Consider the following 18,111-nt stretch of genomic DNA (forward strand, 5'->3'; position numbering starts at 1 on the left):
TAGAAATGGTAGAAAGAGTTTTTGGGCACTGGACGAGTCACTTCTGCAATTGCCACTATCAGTTGTACGTTTACTATTTATATGGCTTACTGCAGCGTTTGGCCCTGGCCAAAACTATCAAATTTTGTGGAAATTCAGCGCTGCTGACGCCTTTCGCCGGTTGTCTGTCGTGGGCAAATAAATCAAAGATAATAAACTCGAGCGTACTGTTCAGTCATTCATTCAACAGCGCTATCTATTTTGCAAAGCCCACTTAATTGGCCTGGGCGATGATGATTGGGGTCTTATCGCTCGCCGAAGCCTCTGCAGTTTGAGAGCCACTGAAACGGCAAAGATGCAACGGCAAGCGCCCAGAATCCGTGAATCCGTGGACAGGTTGCATAATGATACGTGCAGCTGCTTACATAACCGCGGCAGCGAGAAAGGCGACCAGAAACAAGGTCAAAAGTTCAAGGACTGAGAAAAGCTCGCAACATCCTGGAGCGCTTGCGTTGCTCAGCGGAAGTTCATGCGAGTGTGGGTGTTCTGTTTTTGTTGACACTAAGTTTTTATTATCTCGAATTATGTACTTTTAATCGGCCACCTTCGGCTTACAGTATTAAATATTGTATAACCCAACCCGCAAAGTATGCAACGAAAATAAAGATTTACACCCTGGGAAAGGATAACATTGGAGCCCCTTCCTTAAATAATTAAGAGCACAATTTCGATTTAAGTTTCAAACACTTTTTTATTGGTTTTTCAATTGAATGCATTTTGTTTGCTACGCTTTAATTGGTTTATATTTCTTGGTTGTCTTACATGGTAATGATATTGCATATGCCACACAAACTGTCGTTGGCCTCGGTTGATTAAGCTTTAAAATCTTGCACAAAACATAATCATGGCAAATCAAATGGAAATTGACTTTAAATAAAACGTTTGCTTTCATATACTTTAAGCTATGTGCATTTTTTGTCTGTGTTTTACTACATATCGATATATAATTTAACATTTGAATCATTATCTTCTCCACTTTTCATCCTGACTGGAATATCAATCTAATTCCGCACGCTGTTGATTCACTCAAACACTTCGGTTCTAAACTTTGGTTCTCCCGTTCGTCCTTTGTTAACCCGCTAAGTTAGCTACTACTGGATCTGATCCGATCTCCTATAATTCACTTTGAATTCTTCTCGTTGGCCATTTCATTTCAGATGGTCCGGTCGGTACTTCTCCTGGTTCTTAGTTCCGGAAAGGTTGTTAACATTCTTTTTGTTGGTCGCACACGTTTCGAATTGGCTTGTCTGTTGTTTTTGTAGTTTAATGTGTTGGTGTTATCTTTGTGTGTTGTCGGTTGTCGTTTGCCCTTTTTGTTGGATCTTGTTGTATCACAGCTTTCTTCACTTTTGCTCTTATAACTTTTAAGCATAACTTGCATATACATATATATAAACATTGTTGTTAATGCACGGCTGTCATACATATCGTCTTTCTGATTTTCTAACCTCCTCGCCCATGTCACACTTGTTGTTCCCCTGAGTGTCGCCATCGAGCATACCCTACATACATACATATATTAACACCCTGACTTGTTGTTGTTCTCGATCAACACTTATCTTAAACTTGGTTGGTCTTTTTTCCTCCTTCTGCAGTGTTGCTACTGGATCAGTACATACGTTAGCATAAATCGCATTGTTTTGTTGTGGTTGTGGAATGGTTTACAAAATTGTTTTCGCTCTCATCGAATTTAAATACAATAAATGGCATATAAAATATATTTGTTTTGTAGTAAGTATACCAAAAGAACGTTACTCATATACAGCAGCGTTGGAAGTGACACTAGTATAACAGAAAAACTTAATACTTGTTTCATTTACGTTGATTGTAATTGAATGAATCCATTGATTGACGATTACTTCTGGCTGGATATTGAGCTAACGATCTTTTAAAGTCCTAGCTCTATTTTATAGCTTTATGACACTTTATTTTGTGTAATAGCACTTTCCTTTAACTTTTTACAAATGTAACTCCTCGATAAACAATATTCGGAGCTAACTCTTTTTTTTATTAATTTAAAAACGCGCTGTGAGTCATTTCTGAAGACAACTTCGAATTCCCTTGTAGCCATTTAATTAAGCGTTTAATTTGGAAAATAATACTATAGAAACTGATGTGTCAGAGTGCTATAAAATAGAGCCCATATAACCTATATCCCCCATTAATCTGGCCCTGCCTTTCCAATGCTTACTACCGTTCTCATTGCTTCAATAGTGCAGTATCTTAGGTCGTATTTTGCACATTCTGTTGTTCGTGGAAGCAGCATGACACTTTTATCACATTTGTTGTTGGTGTTGGTTGTTGTGTTGATACGTACTAGACTTAAATTAAATGCACAGCCACATACAAACAGGTCTGGTAACATAATGTAGGCCGTCGATTTGCAATCTCTTAATGACCCCAGACTCTGTTCTTGTTTTGACTTTTCTGTGGCCGTGTTGCGGTTGCTGTTTGACAAACATTCTTAGTTTGCTTCGCGCATTACACATGAATTGCATTCGTTTTACAAAAAATAATATTTGCTATTGCAGTTCATAAAAAATGATTACATGCATTGGTTACATATAGTTACATTCATACATACAAATATAGATGGTCGATTGGATAGTTGTAGGAGTTGTCTTTGAGATCGCATTTTGTTTTGCGGTTGTTACTTGTCCCAGAAACCAATTGCCATCCTCCGTTTTGCTCTGACAACAAGGCCAACACCCTCTTTATCGTTCAGTCTTCTGTTTCAATAGATTTTGTGTTTGTTTAGATTGTTACATTTGAGCAAGTACTTTGTGGTTGTTCTTTAAATGCTCGGCATGATCTTCAGGTACCATTTTGTTGTTGTTGTTGATGTTGTCATTGTTGCTGTTGTACTTGTTGGTCGGCAAGCATGTCTGCGGAGGATGAGCCGCGGCTCGTAACAACACGCTGCTGTTTTGTGCAAACATAGTTTAAATATAGTACATAGTTGTATAATTAATGCCTGTGCTACGAAATACTTAAATGTTGGATTTGGGTCTTACAATTTCCTGGCTTTCTGGCCCGTTTATCTGGCCACAACGCACGCACCACGCAGGACAGCTACTTTCTTAGCTCCATTTGGCTATTACATACAATACATATATATCTGTGTGGTGTTTTGTATTTGCTTACATTTTGCTTTGCTGTTGCTGGTAATATCACTTTAAACTACACAAATGGCGGCGCTTAGCGAACGAGGATCTAGATCTCGTTGTTGTTACATTTGCTTATGTTGTTGTTTGTTGGTTTATCACAATTGAGCGCCAGATTCTGTACTTATTCACACTACTACAAAGGTTAACAATTTGTGCCAATTGCGTCGTTTTGAGCAAACAATTTGACATTGGTCGTAGTTTTGGTTTTACAAACATTTTCAACACTTTTTGTTACTTTAAACTTAGCTAACTAGACAATTCGCTTAACAATTTGCTGTTGTCGTTTTTGTTATGTTTTGTATGAGAGCTGGGTATAGCATTTGCATCTGTTGCATTCCCTTTTGCATTTCGTTTGAATCACAGTTGTTGTTGCTTATAAAATGATGTTTCTCTAGCTGCTTTCAACAAACTCATCTCGCCCCGTTACATAATTACATAAATTTGTGAAGTGCTCAAGTCTTTTGCTTTGCTCCTAACATTCCTATCGCTCTTGATCTGTCGCTTTTGTACTAATAAACAAGGGCTAATCGAAATTTTGATTACAAAGGCTAAGAACTTAGGAAATTTAACATCTATGAAATGCTTGCCAATCAAAAAGTTTGGTTTACATATACAAATTTTGAAAACTTATTATGACGATTAAATTTTCTTTTTGCTTACATTATTCTTTTGGGTTTTGTTTTAGCTACGTAATTAGGTTTTGCAATTTATAAATTAATTTCTATGCGCTCGATTTGATCACGTGTCATGTTTGCATTTCCTTCGTTCACTTGATGACTGCTTCAATTTTTGGTTATATTTGAGTAATTTCCTATTTCGACCACTTACTGGCTGAGATCCTGGCGCAGCATTTCGTACACGAACTGATCGCGTAACTTGTTGTCGTAGTACAACGATGGCGGCATTTTGTCAAGGCTCATGGGTGACCATTGTTGTCCCAGTATGGCGCTTATCTCCTGCAGGATAATCAATTAGGTTACTCGTTTAGTTACAGGACGTTTTAAAGAACTCACTTCATCGTAGGGTTTCAGCAAAGGAGCGCCTGACCAATCGATCATGGAGACTTCCAGACGCTTTAGCTGCCGACCCAGAAGCCGGGCAATGCCCACGAGGTTATGCGGATCCATCAAGTACCCGTGCACTACGATCTCCTCCAGCCGTTTGCAGCGCCAGGCCATCATTACGAATGGGTCCTGGCGTAAAGAGGCGTGGCGAGTTTGGTTCATGCGATTGGAATATTTGTACGGCGCGTCCACATAGTGAATGCTGCGCAGCGTTTCCTTGTAATGCAACGACATCCAGTCCAAGGCTTCGGCGTTCATCTTTTCGCAGAATAGCAGTCGCACATGGGTTATAGGCATATTTCTACGCAGCACACGATGCTGCAGTAGTGCGATGGCCTCATAGGCATACACAAGGGTCAGCACCAACTCAATGCTCGAAAAGTGATCCGAAAAGTTAGACCAGGCCGTCTCCGACACGTCGGGATACTCTTTGCTATCCAGGCCGTGCACTGCGATCAAAAGTTTCCGCAGCGGAAGCACCTGGATAGTGTGCAGCAGTTCGTCGGAAAGTGTGTCGTAGTCGAGGGAGAGCACCTGCAGGGCGGCACATTTCTGCAGCAGGGTCGAGTCCAACGAGAGGATGGGATAGTGACTAGGATCGTACTTAATGCTCGCGAGTGTCAGCTGCAGCAGTTCCTGTGGTTTTCCCATAGCGTTTAGAAAATCATGGCCATAGTATGAGAGGGCCTCGATGGCTCCAAGGTCCAGAAGCTGGCAGGGCTGACGCTTGCGGCTTAAAAACAGAGTCAGTGGCTCCACAAAGCATCTGTTGGGATTGTCAGGATATTTAACTATTGAACTTATTTATTTCTAATGGTACATACTGTTCGATGGCCAACAAGTGCTCACTTTGCATGTTTCCGATGGCAACGAGGCCTACATTGTGGGTTTGGAAACGCAATTTCTGGATGTTATCACAGCGCGCCACTCTGCGGGATGGAAAATGGTTAGGTTTAGTCCTGATTGGGTTTTCTAAAGCAAACTTACTTGTATAGAAGATGTCGCATTTTCTGGATGTGAAATGCATTTTGAAAGTCGAAGACTACTATCAGTTCCCTGGCCAAGTTGGCCATGGAGCGATGGAAGAAGGCCAACTGATCATCGCATCCCACATCCAATTGAAAGCGAAAGTTTCTAAAATAGCTGAGGGGTATAATAATAATAATAGTTAATGATTAATTATATATAGTTGTAAATACTAAAATACAAATAGGGCTTATTTCTTTTATATTTTTTAATCCAAGAAACCAATATAATTTATTTAAATAACGTAGGAAAATTATTATAAATACAACAAATGAATCAGCATAGGTAAGAAAAATAAGTATCTTTCTCGCAATCGCTAAGATCGCAATTTACAGCTCACAGCTCATCGCATCAATTAATTTAATTAATTGCATTTATTGGCAGGGGGAATTCCTCTTATCGTGGACTTTCCCCTTTTTTCAACACTAATATAAACAAACAGACCTAGGTGCTTGCCCCACACATTGAAAGCTTGCCAAATGCGAAGAATACAACATATAAACGTCGAACAAGTTTTGGGGTCTACGATTCGTTCTTGCTTGCACAGATGTGTTTTTGCGCTTGATTAACCCATGGCTATATAATATAAGGGGCAATAACAAAGGAAATATACCCAATAAGTACTGAAATTAAACATTTCAGCCACATACACAAATACCTACACCTACACTGATACGGACACACCCACACAGTGACAAACTTACCGTTTTTGAAAAAAGGCATGTCGCCAAGAAAAACATACACCCGCTGCCGACCGACGATCCTGGGGATTTAGATAGTCGAATATGTGACTTAGTGCCACCGATGGTATTGTGTGCCATTCTGGTTGGCGTTGGCTAAAATTCATTACTCGATTTAAATGTTAATTGCGTTTCAAACAATGAAAAGTTGCAAGTGCAGCCGAGTACGCTGCACAATTTAAAATGCCAAATTAGAGTGACCGTCACACGAGGTCGCAAATATGCCAAGACCAAGAAAACAAATATGAATGCAAGCACAATTTTATCTAAAGCATATACGTATGAAATAAAACTTCAATTAAAAATCAATCTGTGCACTTAAATTAGGTCTACCCATTTTAAGTAAGCGGAGATAATTATTAATTTAGAAATTTCAAAATGATTAAAAAAGCAAAGGAAATATAAGTGTTGCTGTCGTATAAAACCAAATCATTTTTTGCTTATTTGTATACTGAACTGTATGTAATGAATGCATACATTTTGTTGTTGTTCTCTTATCAATGATTAAATGATTTCAAATTAATAACTGCATTTCAATGTTTCCTAATTTCGGATAGCAAAAAAATGCATCGTTGGTTAAGGGTTAATGGAACTACAATGCGTTGCTACGGCCACACTGATTGAAGCCGTGTTATGGTAACAATCAGCTGTTCATAATGATAACAACTCGCACTGCTGATTCTATATAGTTGTTTACGTTGATTATTGGTATTATATTAATTAAAAATGTCAGCTTTGCTTCTTTTGCGAACCTGTCGAAGTCCAACAATTGCTGGCATCTACAAATACACATACCAAGGAACAACTGTTGCGAATCACACATGCAATCATCGTCTGGCGTCCACAGAAGCGGCTGCCGCGAGTGTCCAACTGGCAAATGCCAGTGGATTGGTGGGATATTGGCAGACCTTGTCCAACAGCACGCCGGTGGCCTATATGCAGGATGTCCTCATTAAGATCCACGACTACAGCGGCCTGCCCTGGTGGGCGTCCATCGTGCTGTCCACTGTCCTTTTCCGGAGCGTGGCCACCCTGCCTTTGACCATTTATCAGCACAAAATCACCGCCAGAATCGAGAAGATAGCGCTGGAAATGCCGGTCATCGTGGAGGAACTGAAAAAAGAGGCAGCCATGGCCAAGCACAAGTTCAAGTGGAGCGAAAAGCAGACTCAGATTGTTTATCGGCGTTCGGTTTGTTCAAATTAAAATGTTTGCGAGACATGAGGAGTCATACCAATTATCTTACAGATCAAGAAGCAGTGGCAGAACCTTATAGTTCGGGATAACTGCCATCCCATGAAGACCATGATTGTGCTATGGGGTCAGATTCCCCTGTGGATCTTCCAATCCGTGGCTCTACGCAATCTAGTGTACATGCTGCCGGATCCCACGTCCATTCAAGCTCAAATCGTGACCACCGAAATGACCGTTGGCGGATTTGGTTGGATACCAAACCTCACGGTGGTAGACAACTCCTATATCCTGCCTGTAGCATTAGGTCTCATCAACTTGGCCATCATTGAAGTGCAAGCCATGTCCAGAACTCGTCCTTCCACTCGCTTGCAGAACATCGCCAACAATGTGTTCCGTGGATTGAGTGTTGTGATGGTTCCAGTAGCCTGTACAGTGCCTTCAGCTATATGTGTATACTGGGTAGCTTCCAGCAGTTTTGGCCTTGCTCAAAATCTGCTCATCCTCTCGCCGGAAGTGCGACGATCTGTGGGAATTCCCAAAACACAAACCGAACTCAGTGAGCCGTACGATCTGCTCTGGCTAAAAATACAGCAGAGGCTAAAACTTGTCGAGAGGCCACCGGCTGATAAGCCGGCAGCCGAATGATCTAGTCTCGTAGTAATAATCACCTAGTCTAATTTGGGCATGACGTTTAGTTTGTTTTCGGGTGACATATGTATATAAATATAGACAACCCTTAAATGCGACTGCGCCACTGTAATTCATCATCATCATTCTTAAGCTCCAACATCTCGGATTCCTAGAAGTAAATAAATGAGTGAAAAACCCCAAAAGAAATGCAAACAAAACAAGGCGATAAGACAGCAAAAAGGTCTTGAGATTACAAGCCCTGATAGTGTGGTCCACTCAATTGGTTTGGCGACAAACGAGAGCATCTATCAGCGGCGGCAGAGATAGAGATTCATCCCGAGTCCAATTGAATTGAAATGCGATCTGGGTGTGGGTCAGTCGAGCCTGGAAGTCGGACGGGATCACAACGAAGATTTTAAAGCGCGAAAAAAACAATTGTGTAGTTGTTATCAGCATCGGTGCATTATAAGAAATATTTAAATTCAAATACTTGTAAAGCGGAAACGTAAAATGATGGCCAAGTGGCTCCTTGGCCTTTGGCTGGCGATCCTGCTAGTGGATGTTAGTGTAGAAAGTTTATTAATAATTTCAGTTTGTGCTTTTTAAAGGATAATATGTACAAAGATTATAAATTATTTAAATTTTTTTAAGATTTTAGTGAAACTAAAAATGTTGCTTAAAGTTAAAGTAAAGACTGTAATTTTAATTGAACTTAATTACAAGCTATTAGCTAAATATTGCCTCTAATTACTACGGTTGTTCAATAATATTTCATAATTGCGCTTTTGACAGCGACCCGGGGCTAAAGCTTATCGATCAGGCAGTGGCTACCACAGCGAACAGTCGGGACCAGTTGGCTTATCAGCAGCAGGGAACGCACACTCGAGTTACGGAGCCGACCAGCAGCATCCTATTTACCATCGGGATTCCGCGTGCCCGCCGCATTTTACGGGTCTGGTTGCATATCCCCACGACTGTCATCGCTATGTGAACTGCTTCGATGGCAGCCCCACCATTCAGACGTGTTCGCCCGGAACTCTGTTCAATGGCAGGACCCAGGTGTGCGATCATCCTAGCAATGTGGTTTGCCCTTCAGCGGAATCCTCATCTACTCGACTGGGAAGACTGAGGCAATTAGATAGTGAACCCAAGTGTCAACCGGGAGTGAATGGATTGCAACCGCATCCTACGGATTGCAGCAAGTTCCTTAACTGCGCCAATGGTCAAGCTTTTATTATGGACTGCGCACCAGGAACTGCCTTTAGTCCAGCATCACTGGTATGTGTGCACAAGGATTTGGCCAAATGTGGATCGGGTACTGGAGCAGTACGAGATGATACCTCTGGCCCCGGTACGTATGAGTGATTTAAATTCAAAAATCTTGACTAACACTCGGTTAGGGTACCCTGCGTTGCCTTTGGATGACTTGGGCTGTCCACCCGGTACACGTGGGCTTCGTCCACATCCGCACGACGTGCACAAGTATTTGAGGTGCGGAATTGGGGTTAAGCCTCAGGTGGAACAGTGTCCACTGGGCCACATCTTCGATGGCTCCTCTTCGGTATGTGTGTATTCTGACTCCCCTCGGACCTCCTGTAAGTGTCACTTCATTACTTATCCCTACTGCTTGGCTTCGCTTGGTTCATCTGCTTTTTCATTTGGGTTTATTTTCTCATATTACGCGATACATGCTTTGCTTGCTTCCTTAGTTGATAGACTCTAATCCTGATCCCTTTGAATTGTAACAGCTTCCTCCTTCACGTCGGCTCAGATTCAGGTCAACTATCTCATGTGTCCAGTGGGAGCCGTTGGCCAATTTGTTCACCCCTTTGATCAAACAAAGTTCCTTAGTTGTAAGGATGGTAAGGTGGCTGTGCAAAACTGCCTACCCAATTATGTGTTCAGCATTTCGAGGCGCTACTGTCAGTTGAAACCACAATTAGCCTTTACCGACTATGTCACATTAATTATCTCCCAAATCAGCTATGAGTATTGTAAGTTAATATATCATATCTGTAAACTAGAATTTATCACAATATTTTATTAGCACTAATCCTTAATGAGTGCCCTGGTAACATCAACGGCATCTTCTTGTATCCCTACGATGCTGAAAAGTACATTCAGTGCTCGTCTGGTGGCAGGATGACCATTCAAAGTTGTGGCACCCAGATGGCGTTCAGTGTATCCCAAAGAAGTTGTCTTCCAAGTCGTCAAGTGCACAGCTCTGATAGGGTGCAGTTCTGGCAGGAAGTCCAAGTTCAGACCACTTATACATCCCAAGACATACGGGGAAATGTTCAAAGCCAGCTGTCTTCACTTAGATCGTGTCCACCCAATGTCCAGAAGAATTATCCTTATCCATTCCATGCTGGCCACTATGTCAGGTGCCAATATGGAGCTTTAGAGATCGTATGCTGTCCTACTGGACAGCTTTACAGCCTTTCCCAGCGGCAATGTGTGCCTCGTCGCCTCCTCTCTGCCCATGATTACTTGGATTACTCCTATATCAGTGCTGAACTTTCCAGTAAGCATATCAGGAAATCTTATTACGGATTTACTTGATTTCAGAGCACTTTTTCGTTTCCAGCTGAGTTTATGGTGGATCGTTCGACGCTTTCTTGTCCTCCACAAGCCCAGGGACTCTATCTGCATCCCTTTGATTGCACCAAGTATGTCAGGTGCTGGAATCAGCAGACCTTCATTGAGAGTTGTACACCGGGAGAGATTTTCAGTTTCTCTAATCAGAAATGCGTGCCAAAGGAACAGTGTAAAGGACCGACCGATCATGTCGAATATTTAATTGAAACTACGACTGTTACGACTTACGAGTCGGATGGCCCGGAGTCCGAAAAGGGTTTCGGTGAAACCGGTAACATTTCCTGCCCACCTGGAGCCTCTGGAAATCATGCCCACCCATTCGATTGCACGAAGTTCTTGGAGTGTTCAAATGGGCAAACCTTTGTAAAGAATTGTGGTCCGGGAACTGCTTTTAGTACTACCAAAAATACCTGCGATCACGCCAATCAGGTGGACTGCAGTGGAAGAAGTTCATTGCCTGGACAAATCCCAGTTACCCAGAATAACATAGGAACCAGTTACCCATCGAAACCATTGGATATTCTCCCAATATTACCGACACCGCGTAAGTCGATCTCTACGGATGTACTTGTCTACTTCGCTTGATTCACCTGCTTCTTCATTTCGGTCTTGGTTGTCCATTTTGCTAGCCATTCTCCGCTTGCCTTTTTAGATTAAGATATAATGACTAAACCTTTTCTAGCCCCATCTTACCCACATGCTGAGCACTTGACAGATCTATTGTGTCCCTCCGGAGTGAACGGTCAATTTGTTCACCCATTCGACCAAACCAAGTTCCTCCTTTGCCAGGCTGGTAAACTGGCGGTTCAAAGTTGTCAGCCTGAATATGTGTTCAGTATATCTAAGAGTATTTGCCAGCCTAAGACAAAGTTGGTTTACAGCGACTATGTGACTTACAAAGTCTCTGTCATCAGCATCGACCAGAGTAAGTCCTTCATTGGATTACTATCCTTGATGTATATTTAATGTGCAGCACCTAAATCTATCAGCTATGATACTATCTGCTTGTCCGGATGGCACCAATGGCCTTCATCTTTATCCCTACGACGCTGGAAAATATGTACGTTGCTCTGAGGGCGGCAAGATGAGCATTCAAAGTTGTGAAAGTCAAATGGCCTTCAGCTTATCCCAGCGAGCATGCCGGCCAAGTCGTCTGGTGTCCAGTGAAGATCGTGTAAGGTTCCGCGAGGAATTACAGATCCAGACAACTTATAGCAGCCAGGACATTCAGATTCAACAGTCCCCACTTAATGAGTGCCCATCCGTGCTTCGTGGAAACTACCCATATCCCTTTCATGCGGGTCACTATGTAAATTGCCGAAATGGTCATTTACAGATTGTGAGTTGTCCGCCAACAGCTCTATACAGTTTATCCCAACGCGAGTGTGTTGTCCGACAGCTCCTCTCCACCCATGACTATCTGGACTATGCCTACATCAGTGTGCAATTCTCGAGTAAGACATTTCATGTAACCATCAAATGCATACTACGTCATCCTTTCCATTCGCAGCTAACATTATTCACGACCCCACAACGTTGTCTTGTCCTCCGCAAGCCCAGGGCTACTACCTACATCCTTTCGATTGCACAAAGTATATAGTGTGCTGGGATAAGCAAACACATGTAGAAAGCTGTCCCCAAGGTGAAGCATTTAGCATATCCCAGCAAAAGTGTGTGGCTAGGGATAAGATCACTGAAGCCTATGATCGTGTGGAGTATTTAGAAGATACGCAGCATGAGTTAAGTCACGAGGGGGCTGAGGAAGAGGAGCAGTCAGAACCGGAGAGTAGCCTCTCTCGTGACGGAGGCAATCAGCCGCCTGGAAAGTATCAGGCACCTTACTATTCAAATGGAGGATACCCAACGCCTTCTCAAAATAATGGTGGTTATCAAACATCTTCTCAAAATAATGGAGGTTACCAGGCACCTTCTCAAAATAATGGAGGTTACCAACCAACCTACCAAGGTAATGGAGGTTACACACCAACCTATCAAAACACTTTTGATGGTTACCACCAACCCAATCAATCATCGTTTCAAGCAAATGGAGGATATCAGCCACCCTTACCACCTCATGGAGGTTACCAACCACCTTCTCAAACTTATGGAGGTTTCCAACAACCTAATCGAACATACGAAGATTTTCACAACCCTTCGCAAACTGTCGTAGGTTTCCAGCCACCCTATTCAGTTAAAGGAGGATACCAGCCCTACAATCAACCAAATGGAGGTTATCAGCCATCTTCGGAAACTAACAATGGGCATCAGATACCTTCTCAGTTGAATGGAGGATACCAACCACGTGTGGACGGCAATCGAGGCTACCAGCCTCATAATGAGTTAAACGGAGCCTACCAGCCACCTTCTCAGTTGAACGGAGGCTACCAGCCTCCTGTAGAAAGAGATTGGGGTTACCAGCCACCTTCTCAACAAAATACTGGATATCAGCCACCACAGTCATCAGCTGGTGGATATCAGCCACCTCCCCAATCAACTGGTTCCGGCTATTATCCTGGGCAAGATGCGCCCCATGCTATTCCAACTCCTCTGTTGTGCCCAGAAAAGGTTAGCGGCCTCTTTCCAAATCCTTTCGACGCTACAGGCTATCTGACCTGCATCGATGGTCATACGTTACCTAGACAATGTCAGCCCCTCGATATGTTCAGTGTTTCCCAAGGCTACTGCTTGCCTGAACAGCACGTAAATAAAACGGATCGCGTCCCCTTTGAGAGGACTCAAACTTATCAGGATAATTGTGAGTGAAAAACTCCGGACTCTATGTTTTTTACCCTTAAACATTTCCTTGCAGCTTTGGACTGTCCCAGAGATTTCGTTGGTTTCGTTGTGTATCCTTTCGATTGCTCAAAGTACCTGAGCTGTGGCCCGAGCGGAATGAAATTGTTAAATTGCCCGGGTGAACAACACTACAGTATCTCTCATGGATTCTGTAAGCCCGTTGACCAGGTGCAACGTGAGGATCGTCTTTACACGATCAATGAACTGCACATCATTTTCGAGTGGACACAGAAAATGATGTTAGTGGGCGCAGTCACTGCCTGTCCCGAAGGAATAACTGGAACCCTACCACATCCGAGGGTGCCCACCAAGTACCTGCGGTGTGGACCAGGCCAGGCGGAGATGTACGACTGTCCGAGCCAACAGATTTTCAGCGTTTCTCGCAGAGTGTGCGTGCTGGATGATAAACTGTCCAGTTACGATCGCACCGACTATTTGGTTCGGGGGGTTAATTCCGGTTGGATGGATCCCTCTAATGGTTACTAACCCTTGGCTTATGTCTGGCCCCCTTTTTAAAAATCCCTTCTCTGCTTACAGACAACCGTCAATACAAGTCATATGAGACATCTGGCAGGGATCAGTTCGGCAACCGATACACAACCAGAACTACCACGACAACGCGGGTGATCGGAGACCGTTGGACGGATATGAACATGCAGCGACCTTCAGGTGTAGGTGTGGAACAAAATCCGCATCACCATCACCATGGATACAACCCGGGTTGGTCTGGCCAGGAGACATCCTACGTTCAACGTGGTCCTACACAGAGTACTCTATATGTGGAGGGATCGCTACAGCCGAACCGTAATTATCCTACCAATAAGACTCCATTGGCCCCCATGGCACCCACCAATACAGGAGGTGTCTACTACGGCCAGCCCGTTGAAGACAAACAACATGTGCCATCGCGCCAGAACTATAGTCGCAGAATTGATTATGGCTCGCCTGGCCATGGATGGAAACCTATGCCACCACTGGATCCATTGGGCGGACAGCAACCATTAAATCTAGATTATTCTCCCCATTCTCCTGGTGCCAAAGAACCCCAACCACACGATAGTCTGCCCGGACAGAAACCCATTAACTTGGACTATGATGAGGAACAAATACCCCAGTATCCTCAGAACGGACTACCACCCCATCCTGGATCGCCACCACGCTTTTATCCAGATCAGTTACCCGGTGGCTCAAAGCCAATTGGTAGACAGCAACCAGTTGAGTCCAGCCCTGACTCCAGTGGTTTTCCAGACCACCAAAAACCTTTGGATCCTGACAATAGGCTTCATGGATCAAAAATTCCTCCAAGACATAGCCCTAACGCAGGGCTTCCTTTATATAATGAATCCAACCTCTATGGTGGGCTCTTACCTCCCAAGCCAGATCCTCCGGTAAACGGAACACCCACTCCAACTCCTAACCCTTCATCTTCCCAGACTCCAACTCCGCAATTGGCTAACCGACTGCACACATTTCCCATCTATCCACCTGTGGATAATAAAACCTCTCTCCAAAATCCCATACAACCTCACTACAGTCCGTCTTATGCAGGAATTGCCCACTCTCGAGACGCCCCTTGGGCCAAAGTACCTGTGACTAGTACAACCCCCGCACAAGATCCCGATCCCTTCAATCCTGAATTGGATGAACCTTTCTACGACGATGTCGACTTCTTAACCACAACAGTGAGAAATGTATTGGTGCCTCCTCCTTTCGACCATAAGTTTTATAGTCCTCAGTCGACAAATCCAAGCATTAATCAAGATCGATCTGCATCTGGTCCCAGCTCCCAAGCGGCTATTAAGGAAGCTCTTAAACTTATGCTGCGTCCCTATTTCAATCACAGTGGGAATGCCCAAGAGCAACTTGCCCAGCAGGCTGAATCGGCCATAGTGTCTGTGATTAGTAAGCCGACAACCACTACCACCACACCAAGGCCAACTTCCAAGACACCTAAAACAGACCTTGACTTTGACGCCGAACTGATTAAAGCGGGTGAACAGGAAAGCCTGGACTCCGTTGACGACGACTATGTTTTTCCAGATGCCAGGGAGACGTCCCGAACCGAGCAGACCCTAGATCCCAGTACCACGTACGCCTCGACAAACTTTCAACGGAGCACTCGCAGGGCTGAGTTAGATCCTGACAGCCTAACCACAACTACAATGAAAACTAATTGGCTTGCGCCTGGTCACAGTCGTGACTACCACCGGCGTCATCCAAATTTACCCGATCCGTTCTCCGAGCACCATCCCAATTCCTCTCCCCACCAACACCAACACAACCACCACCACCGTCACCCACATGAACATAGTGCTGACTTCCATCTTCGTCATCCGGAGCTGCCCAACCCATTTCCACAAAAAGATGAAACACCGCAACACCAGGACCCGGATGATGACTGGGTCAATTCCAATGCTGAGGAAGTGACTCCCAAATTAGCTACCCGTTCAAGCTTCAATACCCAATGCGATTTCGATTGCGGCAATGGCCAATGCCTGAAGAAGGAGGAGATCTGCGATGGGAAGAAAAACTGCCCCAATGGCAAAGATGAGGCTAGCTGCCCGCCATCGGACTACGAGGTGCGGCTATCAGGGGGCGAGAGTCCAAACATGGGCCGTATTGAAGTCAAGGGTGAGTGGTTCCCAGAAATCTCAATACAATATAATACCAACCGAAAATTATCCCAAATCCTTATCCAGCTAACGGTCAATGGGGCTATGTGTGTGATGACAAGTTCGGTTTAAAGGATGCCGATGTCGTTTGCCGAGAACTTGGCTTTCGGATGGGCGCCCAAGAAGTGCGTGGTAGCTCCTTTTATGCTCCCCCAAACCAGGATTTTAACTACCTGATGGATGAGGTCGAGTGCCATGGCAATGAAACCAAGCTGGGTCAGTGCGCCTTCAAAGGCTGGGGCGTTCACAACTGCGGCGTTGATGAAGTGGCTGGCGTGACCTGCAAAGTTCCGGTGATGAAGTGTCCCAATAACTACTGGCTGTGCCACACTTCCAAGGAATGCATACCACCAGCCTTTGTGTGCGACAATACCCCAGACTGTGCGGATAAGTCGGATGAGTGTGCAGCCGTCTGTCAGGTGGGTTAATTGAAAGTTTCCACATGCTCCATAATGTAATCCTTATCACACCTTTAGGCTCCCGTTCAATACCGTTTAGAGGGTGGTCGCAATTCCAATGAAGGCCGCCTGGAGGTGAAACACCATGGCGTATGGGGCAGTGTTTGTGACGATGACTTTAATCTCAAGTCTGCCCAAGTTGCCTGCAACTCAATGGGCTTCTTTGGACCAGCGGTATTACACAATCTTTAATTTCCGAAAAACTAGTTTTAACTTTCCTCTTGTACGACCCAGAAAATCGAGAAGAACATATTTGGCAACAGCAATGGTCCCATTTGGCTCGATCAGGTAATGTGCTTTGGAAACGAGTCAAGCATTGACCAATGTAACCATTGGAACTGGGGCGAGCACAATTGCAACCACACCGAAGATGTGGCGCTGCACTGCAGCGCTGGGCCACCACCTCGCAGTCAGAGGTATTCCCAGACTCAGATTAAAGGTGGTCGATCTCTGGGACGGGAAACCTCACCGAAGACCTATTCACAAATTGGGCTATGGGAACGATCTAGCAAGGCAGTACATACTCCTCGTCGATGCGGAATCTTCAAGGATGACCTGACCGATGAGTACGCCCACCGAGAGGAGCGCGTGGTTAGGGGAAATGTGGCACAGCGGGGTCGTCATCCCTGGCAAGCTACCATAAGGACTCGCGGACGTGGTGGTATCTCCAGTCATTGGTGTGGAGCTGTGGTGATATCCAAGCGCCATCTCCTCACCGCCGCTCACTGTCTGTACGGAAGTCCTAAAGGAGCTTACTTTGTTCGCGTCGGAGATCACTACGCAAACATAGCCGAGTCCTCCGAGGTAGATTCCTTCATTGAGAACTGGTACCTACACGAAAACTTCCGCAAGGGAACACATATGAACAACGATATAGCCCTGGTGGTGTTGAAGACACCTCTGAAATTTAGTGACTATGTCCAGCCCATTTGCTTGCCGGATAAGAATGCTGAGCTCGTCGAGGACCGCAAGTGCACCATCTCCGGTTGGGGATCTATTAAATCGGGCGTGTCCAGTGAGTAGTTTATGAGACAACGATCCTGGGCACCAATAAATATGATTCTTATTGATATTTTCTAGCTCCTGCTCAAGTTTTGGGCTCCGCTGAGCTTCCCATTTTGGCCGATCACGTCTGCAAGCAATCAAATGTGTATGGATCAGCCATGTCGGAAGGTGTGTACCACTTAAGCTTTATTTTGATTAATTAACCATTAAATAGATGTATTAAGAGCGTAAAACTAGTTTGTGCAGGAAATAACCCCCAAGTTCCACCTTATTTCAGGCATGTTCTGCGCCGGCTCCATGGATGAGAGTGTGGATGCGTGTGAAGGTGACTCAGGCGGTCCACTTGTCTGCTCCGATGACGGTATGAATAGCTAACATGTGTTCTGAGACACGAACTATTTTTCATGAATTTATATTCTTAGATGGCGAGACTCTGTACGGCCTGATTTCGTGGGGTCAGCACTGCGGCTTCAAGAACAGGCCGGGTGTCTATGTCCGTGTCAATCACTATATCGATTGGATCTACGAGAAAATCAATGAGAGCTTGCTACGCTTTTAAGGGAGCATATGTCCTAAGACACTTACTTTGTTACATGACTACTATTTTATAAGAACTTGGTAGTGAACTTGCAAATAAAGCTGCATTTTTAGAACGAGCAACCAGTTTCGAGGTTTTTAAAGTATCAGCAGAACGTTTGTAAAATCCAAAAAATGTAGATACT

General features: G+C 44.3%; 3 protein-coding genes across 6 annotated transcripts; 2 read left to right on the top strand and 1 right to left on the bottom strand.

The window, feature by feature from the left end:
• Positions 1–710: 710 nt before the first annotated feature.
• Positions 711–6,265, bottom strand: LOC6737379 (F-box only protein 33). The gene is made up of 5 exons (XM_002084181.4): positions 6,001–6,265; positions 5,258–5,413; positions 5,095–5,199; positions 4,220–5,036; positions 711–4,162 (listed from the first exon to the last, which is right to left on the bottom strand). Exons 1-5 carry the CDS (start codon positions 6,141–6,143, stop codon positions 4,031–4,033), a joined length of 1,353 nt encoding a protein of 450 aa, XP_002084217.1. The 5' UTR covers positions 6,144–6,265; the 3' UTR covers positions 711–4,030.
• Positions 6,266–6,640: 375 nt separating this feature from the next.
• Positions 6,641–7,976, top strand: LOC27207386 (cytochrome c oxidase assembly protein COX18, mitochondrial). Its single transcript, XM_016183080.3, has 2 exons — positions 6,641–7,227; positions 7,285–7,976. The coding sequence occupies exons 1-2, from the start codon at positions 6,763–6,765 to the stop codon at positions 7,873–7,875; spliced, it is 1,056 nt and encodes a 351-aa protein (XP_016031122.1). The 5' UTR covers positions 6,641–6,762; the 3' UTR covers positions 7,876–7,976.
• Positions 7,919–18,050, top strand: LOC6737381. Of its 4 annotated transcripts, XM_039293769.2 has the most exons (18): positions 7,919–8,421; positions 8,653–9,211; positions 9,261–9,455; positions 9,609–9,854; positions 9,908–10,384; positions 10,448–11,002; positions 11,141–11,383; positions 11,448–11,912; positions 11,969–13,213; positions 13,268–13,732; positions 13,792–14,058; positions 15,295–15,885; positions 15,954–16,345; positions 16,403–16,558; positions 16,619–17,399; positions 17,465–17,557; positions 17,667–17,750; positions 17,812–18,050. In XM_039293769.2, exons 1-18 carry the CDS (start codon positions 8,371–8,373, stop codon positions 17,946–17,948), a joined length of 7,002 nt encoding a protein of 2,333 aa, XP_039149703.1. In that variant the 5' UTR covers positions 7,919–8,370; the 3' UTR covers positions 17,949–18,050. The 4 variants fall into 4 exon arrangements, with proteins under 4 accessions (XP_039149703.1, XP_016031126.1, XP_016031124.1 ...); XM_016171173.3 differs by having other exon boundaries at positions 7,921–8,421; positions 13,792–15,885; XM_016171171.2 differs by lacking the exons at positions 9,261–9,455; positions 9,609–9,854; positions 9,908–10,384; positions 10,448–11,002 and having other exon boundaries at positions 8,115–8,421; positions 13,792–15,885.
• The last annotated feature ends 61 nt before the right edge of the window (positions 18,051–18,111 follow it).

Source organism: Drosophila simulans, chromosome 3L, assembly GCF_016746395.2.
Source record: "Drosophila simulans strain w501 chromosome 3L, Prin_Dsim_3.1, whole genome shotgun sequence".
NCBI classification, from domain to species: Eukaryota; Metazoa; Arthropoda; class Insecta; order Diptera; family Drosophilidae; genus Drosophila; species Drosophila simulans.